The 9,594-nt window shown below is 39.2% G+C and overlaps 1 protein-coding gene across 1 annotated transcript; it reads right to left on the bottom strand.

Annotated features, from left to right (window-relative positions):
• Window positions 1-4,781: 4,781 nt before the first annotated feature.
• LOC109339708 lies at window positions 4,782-9,034 on the bottom strand. Its single transcript, XM_019577197.1, has 6 exons — window positions 7,826-9,034; window positions 7,403-7,547; window positions 6,970-7,270; window positions 6,305-6,795; window positions 5,315-6,001; window positions 4,782-5,023 (listed from the first exon to the last, which is right to left on the bottom strand). The coding sequence occupies exons 1-6, from the start codon at window positions 9,032-9,034 to the stop codon at window positions 4,782-4,784; spliced, it is 3,075 nt and encodes a 1,024-aa protein (XP_019432742.1).
• Window positions 9,035-9,594: the final 560 nt, after the last annotated feature.

The following is a 9,594-nucleotide window of genomic DNA, read 5'->3' as shown; positions in this document are numbered from 1 at the left end:
ATGCAAATAGCTAAACAAGACAGCAAACAGCAAAACAGTGAATGCTATAGGCAAATTTTGAAACCCAAACAAAATGGTTATTCTAAGACACACACTAAACAATACTAAGAACCTTTGACAAGAACCGATAATCCCCGGCAGCAGCGCCAAATGTGATATGAAAATGATAATAGATTTAATCAGGCCAAATACTCCCAAATTAACTCATTTTAGGAATATTAGTCCAATAAAGTGTAAAACACTAAACCATATGAAACAAAGTCAATTAGGCACAAAGAATCGTCAATCATGCTAATTTAAGGTTATGAATAGTGTGTAATATATTGCTCATCAGACACACTAAAATACCAACCAACACTAAATCTTTGTTTCTTAAACAAGTCTTGTGTGTCCCTAATATAACAACTAATCTTGTATCTATTTCTAAACTATGTCAAACTAACCAATGCTCTGTTGAATTCTTCTCTGACTGCTTCATTGTTAAGGACCTGACTTCAGGCCAAACACTACTATAAGGACCTCTTAAATAGGACCTGTACCACCTACCTTCCAACAACAACACAACTCCTTCACCTCATGCTCACCTTACTAGTCTTCAATCTACTTCAACATGGCATCACAAACTTGGTCATCCTTCAATCAAAATAGTCATGCATCTGGCAAATCACAGCTCTATTCCTCTAAGACCTCCTGCTACCTATGATTGCATCTCCTATAATTGTGCCAAGAGTCCCAAGCTCCCATTCTCTAGTCATCATCTTCATAGCACTAAACCACTAGAACTCCTCTACTCATATGTATGGGGCCCGGCTCTTATCAAATCATCAGATGGATCACTTTATTACTTAATTTTAGTTGATCATTTCTCTAAATATATTTGGTTATATCCAATGAAAAATAAGTCAGATGTATTTTCCATCTTTGTTCAGTTTAAAAGTCTTGTTGAAAAGTATTTTAACTTACCAATTGTGACAGTGTTCTCTGATAATGGTGGTGAATTCATCAAATTGAAACACTTCTTGGCTTCCCAAGGCATTACTCATCTCACTAGCCCACCTCACACACCAGAGGTAAATGGCACGACAGAGAGAAGACATAGACACATAGTAGAAACAGGTAGAGCTCTCTTACATCATGCCAACCTACCAGCTACATTCTGGTCCTATGCATTCCTCACAGCAACATATTTGATCAATAGAATGCCCACTGCCAAGCTCAACATGAAGACCCCCTTCACAGTAATGTTCAACAAACCACCTGAGTACACTAAGCTCCATTCATTTGGTTGCTTATGTTTCCCATGGTTGAGACCCTACACACAAAATAAACTTCAACACAGATCCTTACCCTGCATTTTCCTGGGCTACTCACAAAGTCAATATGCATATCTTTGCCTAGAAGTTTACACCTCAAGGAATGTCCAATTCATTGAAAACTCCTTTCCCTATGCCTCCTTAATCCAACAACCAAACCCAAATCCTCCTGCCCCTGCAACTGAAACCACATTTTCCTCCATCATTCCTCTCAAGCACACCACATATTCTAACACCATTAACCTTCCCCAACCCAACCTACCTCATACCACATCATCCAACCACTCTCCACCACTCCACAACTCCATCACCAACCCACCCCACAGAAGTCACCCTATGACCACCAGATCCAAAAACAACATCTTCAAGCCAAAACACATACACTGCCACAAAACATGACCTGCCAGAAAACCTTGAACCCTCCACCATAACTCAAGCTCTCAAGATCCCTCATTGGAGACAAGCCTGCTCAGCAGAATTTGATGCTCTCATGACCAATGGTATATGGAACCTAGTACCTAGGGAAGAAGCTCAGAACCTAGTAGGCTGCAAGTGACTATTCTGAATCAAAAGAAATCTAGATGGTACAATTGCAAGATACAATGTCAGACTAGTTGCAAAAGGCTTCACGCAAACACCCAACATTGACTTCAAAGAAACCTTTTCACCAGTGGTTAAACCCCAAACTATTAAGGTTGTTCTCACTCTTGCGCTTTACTACAAATGGCCTATGCATCAACTAGATATAAACAATGCATTCCTACAAGGCACTCTAACAGAAAATGTTTACATGCACCAACCACCTGGTTTCGTGCACACTGAGTTCCCTCATTATGGAAACTCAAAAAAGCAATCTATGGTCTGAGGCAAGCACCTCAGGCTTGGCAAGATTCACTAAAGGCATTTGTTATCTCCTATGGATTTCACACCAGCCTTAGTGATAGCTCTCTGTTCATATACAAGACACATGGAATCCAAGCCTTCCTTTTGGTCTATGTTGATGACCTTCTATTAATAAGCAGTGACAACAACTTCCTCCACAACTTCATGGCCAAACTGTCACTCTAGTTTTCCCTCAAATACCTTGGATATCCTCACTACTTCCTCGACATTGAGCTCATCTCAACCAAGCAAGGCCTTCTACTCACTCAACATGGCTACATTCGTGAACTATTGGATAAATTCCACATGATAGGAGATAAAACAACCTGCACACCTCTTGCCACATCCACACCACTTACATTACAGGATGGCTCTGCCCCTGCTGATGCTCAAAACTTTAGATGAATTATTGTTGCATTACAATACCTCACACTCATGCGTCCAGATTTGTCCTTTGCCATCAACAAACTCTCTCAATTCATGCACAAACCAACTCAAACTCATCTTCCACAACTCAAACGTGTTCTAAGATACCTCAAACTTACACTCAACTATGGCTTAACACTCAAGAAACCGATGCAACTAACCCTTAATGCCTTTAGTGATGTTGATTGGGGAGGAAATCTAGATGACATAACTTCTACCTCTACCTTTGTTATTTACTTTGGTGGAAATTCAGTCTCTTGGCTGTCAAAACGACAAAGAATAGTGGCCAGATCCTCCATAGAAGCCGAATATAGATCCATTGCACACACCTCAGCTGAAATCATGTGGCTACTCAACCTCCTTGGCGAACTAGGCTTCAAAACTCACACTCCTAAGCTATTCTGTGACAATATTGGTGCAACATTCTTATGCTCAAATCCAGTGTTCCATTCACGTATGAAACACATTGCCCTTGACTATCATTTTGTTCGTCAACTGGTTCAAATGGGAAAGCTAACCATCTCTCACATCTCAACCAACGATCAAATTGTGGATATTCTTACAAAGCCGCTACCCAAAGCCAAATTTGCTCCGCTTCGAGATAAGCTTGCTATCACCAGTGGTGACCCAATCTTGCGGGGGTGTAATGAGGACCATCACTCCTCCCCTAAATCAAATCCCTTGATATAAGGAATCAACTATGGCATTTAAACCACATGAGCAATCCTAGCACTCATGATCACTAATTCATAGGAAATCTACATCATAGAGTTAATGATTGATTCCATCATTATTTGAGAATCACTATATATACATGTTGTACACACTATGATTATATGCAAAAATCATTTTCTTCAAACCCAACCCAAGTATAAAAAACCCTCCAAACTTTAGCAGCAAAATCATACAATAAGAACAGATGATCTATTGATTCCTCACTGTTATCACAAAAAAGGCAGCCTAAATCCACTTGATTAGAGAGTATAAATCTTCTCTGCAATTCAGTTTTTGTTGTTATTCTCCCCTTCAACTCTTCAACAGCTTCCACACAAAGCAGGAAATTTTAGAACTTAGAAGGTAAACACGAAATCCAAGCCTTACCAAGAAGAAGGTCTCGAGCAATAGCACCCACCTGAAGCTCAGCCGTGTATACTGATTTTTCTGAGTACTCCCCTGTAGCTGATAAAAGAATGGATGAATCATCCCATATAATTGCTCCTCTAGCTCTTCTTCCCAGACAAAAAAATTTCTTATCCACTTCAACAACCAACACCACTTACATTTTCTTCATTCCCCACACTCACAAATAACACATTGATGTCCACAACAACCAAAGATATTCTATGAAAAGACTCACAAAACCTACTAACACATTATAACAATCTATAAACAATTGTAGAGGAATTTCTTGTAGTAAACCAAAGTCAAATGGTTAACCAAAGTTTCAATGTGATGTGGAAATTATTGAATAACTAGGATGTTTTACACATATTGATGGAAAAGGGTAAATTTTCAAAATCTGGACCCCGTATGATGAATTAGTGATAAATTAAATAAACTAGTGATGTTGTGTTTTCATGTTTTTTATTTATTAATAAATGTTGTAAGAATAACAGAAAAACAAAGAGAAGAGAGAATCGATAGAAAACTGAAATTTGTTATTAATGAATTGTTAATCTGTTACAAGAGAGAGGAAAGGTATTTATACATAAGACTTGACAGCTCAGCACAGTGAGCATAACACAATCTTTAACCACACCTTTAATTAAGAGAACACACTTAATAACCTAACCTACTAACCATTCTCTAATATACCCCCATGAACTTCTGGGCTCTGAAAATTCTGACCCATGTTAAGATAGTCTCTGACTTAAAGTTGTTGCCTGAAACCAATGAACTTGGTAGTGGAGAGGGGTTTGGTTAGGACATCAGCAGTTTGCAAGGAAGAGGGAACATGTGTGACTTTTAGAGTTTTGTTCTGAATTTTATCCCTCACAAAGTACAAGTCAAGTTCTATGTGTTTTGTTTTGCTGTGAAGAACTGGATTGTGAGACATAGCTACAGTGCTAAGATTGTCACATTAAATTGTAGGAATTGTGTATTGAAACTTAATTTCCTGGAGAAGGGACTCAACCCACATGAGCTCTTGAGCAGCAAGAGCTAAACTCCTGTACTATGCCTCTGTACTAGATCTGGAAATGGTATTCTGCTTCTTGGACCACCAGGTAATGAGATTGGTACCAAAAAAAGGCAAGCACCAGAGGTAGATTTTCTGTCATCTATGTCAGATGCCCAATCAGCATCGCAAAATGTTGATATGGTAAGAGGAACGGATGAAGTAGCTTGCTGAATGAAGAGACCAAAGGACAGAGTCCCCTGGAGATATCTTAATATCCTCTTGACTACAACCCAGTGAGAATTAAGGGGATTACTTAGATATTGACAAACTTTATTAGCACTATAGGTAATGTCAGGTCTTGTTGTGGTTGCATACTGAAGTGCCCCAACAATAGACCTATAGAAAGTAGGATCAGTGTAGACATCATCACCCTATTTGGACAATTTGCAGGTTGTAGTCATAGGGGCAGTGACAGATTTTGTTGATTCCATATTAGCTCTAGCAAGAAGATCTCTAATTTATTTGGATTGAGACATAAGAAGAGAGCCATTAGAGAGATGCTTGATTTAAATACCAAGAAAGTAATCAAGTTTGCCAAGTTGCTTAAGAGCAAAGGATGCACTGAGGTCTTTAATGACTTTATGGACAAGAGGCTGAGAAGAACCAGTGACAATAATGTCATCCACATAAACAAGAACAAATATTTGAGTCTTTGTAGAGGTATGGATGAACAGTGAGTTGTCACACTTGCTGACAAAGAAACCAAGAGTGATAAGAGTGGCCTTAAGTTTGTGAAACCATTGTCTTGGTGCTTGTTTGAGACCATAAATTGCTTTATGAAGTTTGCCCACTAGGGACTTGTCACTATGTTGAAACCCAGAGGGTTGCTGCATATACACATCCTCATCAAGAATGTCATTTAGAAAGGCATTGTTAATATCCAATTGCTCAAGAGGCCACTGATAGGTAACAGCCAAGGTTAATAGAATTCTGATGGTAATGGGTTTGACAACTAGTGAAAAGGTTTCTGTGTAATCAATGCCAAGTTTTTGATGAAAACCCTTGACCACTAAACGAGCTTTGTACTTAAGAACAGAACCATCAGGGTTTTCTTTCACCTTGAAGACCCATTTACATCCAATATCCTGCTTATTAGGAGGTAAGGGAACCAATGACCAAGTTCCCAAAGCAATGAGAGCATTATATTCTTCCTGCATTGCTTGTTTCCAAACAGGATCAGCAAGAGCAGACTTGACATTGACTGGTTCACTATGAGTAAGCAACACCCTAGGCACAATGGTTTTGAAAATTCCAGACTTAGATTTGGTTTGCATTGGGTGAGTAGACTGAGGAGGAAGAATGGATAGAGGAAGAGAGGAGGAGGAGAAGGAGGAGGAGGAGGAGGAAGAAGAGGAAGAAGAGGAAGAAGAGGAAGAAGAGGAAGAAGAGGAAGAAGAAGAAGAAGAAGAAGAAGAAGAAGAAGAAGAAGAAGAAGAAGAAGAAGAAGAAGAAGAAGAAGAAGAAGAAGCAGGAGGAGGAGGAGGAGGAGGAGGAGAAATGGCACCAGAAGAATAAGAAGAAATGGCACCAGAAGACCCAGAGGTGAAATTAGGCAGACTAATAGGACCAGGAGACAAATTAATAAGACCAGAAGATGAGGATAAAGGACCACCACTGGACTCAGGATCAACAGAGGTGGGGGTATTAAACACATTCAAAGGAATAAAGGACTGAGAGAGAGAAGTGGAAGTGGTTGTTGGCAAATCATTATCACCAAAACCAGGATTGTGAACAAAGGGAAAGGAATGTTCATTGAACACTACATCCTTGGAGATGTAAATTTTTCCATGCCTAGACAAGCATTTGTAACCTTTGTGATTAGGTGAATACACTAAGAAGACACACTCAGTACTTCTAGGTTCAAGTTTGTTTTTGTTGTAAGACCTAAGAAGAGGATAACAAGAGCAACCAAAAACTTTGAAGAATTTGTAATCAGGTATATCTCCAAAGAGGACTTGAAAAGGTGACCTCTGCTGTAAAGTATGAGTAGGAATCCTATTGATAAGAAATATGGCAGAAGTAAAGGCAAATTCCCAAAAAATCATAGGTAAATGAGCATGGGCTAAGAGTGTGAGACCAGTTTCAACAACATGTCGATGCTTTCTTTCCACAGTACCTTGCTAGTGGTGAGTGTGAGGACAAGAAAGCCTATGATTGATGCCTAAAGACCCTAGATAAGTGGTGAAAGGCCTAAATTCACCACCAAAGTCACTTTGGACAGCCTTAATGGTTGTTCCAAACTGAGTTTTAACTAGGTTAACAAAGTACTGAAACAAAGATAGAGTTTCAGACTTTTGTTTTAAGAGAAACAGCCATGTAAACCTAGAGTGAGCATCAACAATAGTAAAATAGTATCTAAAACCAGAGTAAGAATGAACGGATGCAGGACCCCACAAATCAACAAATACAAGTTCAAAAGCATTATGATAAACAGAAGTAGACAATGGAGCATGCAATTTGTGAGCTTTACCTAAACAATAAGCTTGACAGAAATCAGAAATTGATTTATTTTTATAAGGCACTTTACACTGTTTTAAAACATTGTAAATTGTGGCCTCCTGAGGATGACCAAGTCTACAATACCACAATTGAAAAGAACTACACAAAGTATGAGAACTAGAGGAAACAGAAGACTTATTCAAATCTGAAGCTATTGAGCAGCTTGGAACATAGCTAGGAACAATATCATGAAAGACATACAATCCATCTTTGGTGAGATTCCCTTTCAAGAGAAGTGTATTAGAACCCTGAGATTTAACGAAACAATCATTAGCATGAAATTCAAAATAACAATTGTTATCCTTAGCAAACTGAGAAATACTGATGAGATTTTTAGTAATATTAGGAACATGCAGAAGATTGTTTAGAGAAAAGGAAAAAGATGAGTTAGAGGAATTAAACCAAGAGTTTCCAGTAGAAGTGATAGGAATACCATGACCATTACCCATGAATATGTGTTCAGGACCAAACTGTTCTTGAGGTTCATGAATGAGACCAGCATCTGAGGTTAAATGATTGGTGGCACCGGATTCAGGATATTAGGTGGAAGGCTTTGTGTTGAGAGGGGAGCATTAGCAGTCATGGCATATGGTGTGTAAGGTGAGTGATGATGATATTGTTCTTGTGAGGATGGGGGAAAAGCGTATTGTGAAGAAGCTGGGCCAGGTCCAAGCAGAGAAGAGGAAGGAGGAGGCCCAAAGGAATAGTGAGCAGCTGTAGGAGGAAAATAAGAAGCATGAGGATATAGATGAGAAGAAGAGTAATAGTGATCAGCATAGGGTGAGTTGTAATGGGCCGAGTGTTTCATAGGCCCATTGGAAAAATGAAGAGTGTTCTGAGGTCGAAGCCCACTTGGACGAGTAGGAGCTCCAGATCCAGGAAGGATGTGAGATAGGGAGTTGTATCCAAGAGGTGCATAGTAGCAGTTGGACACCTCATGTCCATGACGGTTACAAAATTCACAATACAACTGTGAATGACGGTGATAAATTCGGCCACCTCTGAAACGACCACCACGGCGGCCCCCACGAAAACCACGATAACCACCATTAGCAAAATTAGGGCGCATTGGTGAAAAATGACCCGAATCATGAAACTGAGACGACGAAGGAACTGATTGCATTGAATGAGGACCAGAGGAAGATGAAAGAGATGGAGCAGCAGCAACATTTGCAGATAGAGCATCAGCAAGAACTTTTGATTTATTCTTCTCCATTCTTGCTTCAAAAGTTAGGAGAAATGACTCCGAACTATGTAGTGTTGGTAGATCATCTTTCGTTTCAATTGAAGTAACAACAGGCTGGAATTCCTCATTTAGACCATCAAGGACATAATCGATGTGCTCTGAGGTTGAAATTGGTGCGCCAATGAACACAAGTGCATCCACTAAGTTCTTAATCTTGCGAATATACTCAGAAATTGACAAAGAATCTTGAGTGATGGAGCGCAACTGAGAACGAAGTTGTCGACTCCTCGCTTTTGTTTGTAAGCTACATAAGCTATGTAACTCTTCCCATAACTGCCACGAGTGTTGACATCCAACAACTCTAGGTTGTAAACTTACTGATAATGAGTTCAGAATCCAGGAGAAGATCGCTTGATCTTGCTCCTCCCAGCGTAGATAAGCAGAGCTTACCTTATTGATTAACCGTTCATCATCATTGAGAAAACGATGAGGTATTTCTGTACCTAGAACGAATTTGTTGGCTCGGTTGGAAGTGAGTGTTGCGATCATGAAGTGACACCACACGAGGAAATTTTGTTATGTAAGCTTCATCGCCGGCGTTGGAAGAACCAGCGGTGACGCGACGTTTGCAGCGGAGACGGAGAATGTGGAGGAGATGAAGAAGGAGGAGGAGAAGAACGAGAGGCTCCAGGAACGGTTGAAGTCATGATACCATGTAAGAATAACAGAAAAACAAAGAGAATTGAGAGAAAACTGAAATTTGTTATTAATGAATTGTTAATCTGTTACAAGAGAGATGAAAGGTATTTATACACAAGACTTGACAGCTCAGCACAATGAGCATAACACAGTCTTTAACCACACTTCTAACTAAGAGAACACACTTAATAACGTAATCTACTAACCATTCTCTAATAAATGTAATCAGTATTTTTCATTTTGTTAACTGTTTCTAGATTTATTCAAGAAACAATGCAGACAACTTTTATATTGTTTTCACTATTTTGAGTATAAATATTGGAAAATAAGACAGAATAAAAATAGGGTGTCACAACTATTGCCCACCATGAATCAATTTATTTAAGAATAAACACCTATTTTGATATCTC

Source organism: Lupinus angustifolius, unplaced genomic scaffold (genome assembly GCF_001865875.1).
Source record: "Lupinus angustifolius cultivar Tanjil unplaced genomic scaffold, LupAngTanjil_v1.0 Scaffold_90_23, whole genome shotgun sequence".
Taxonomy (NCBI): Eukaryota; Viridiplantae; Streptophyta; class Magnoliopsida; order Fabales; family Fabaceae; genus Lupinus; species Lupinus angustifolius.
The sequence above is the reverse complement of the archived record's forward strand: the minus strand, read 5'-3'. Positions and strand labels throughout refer to the sequence as shown.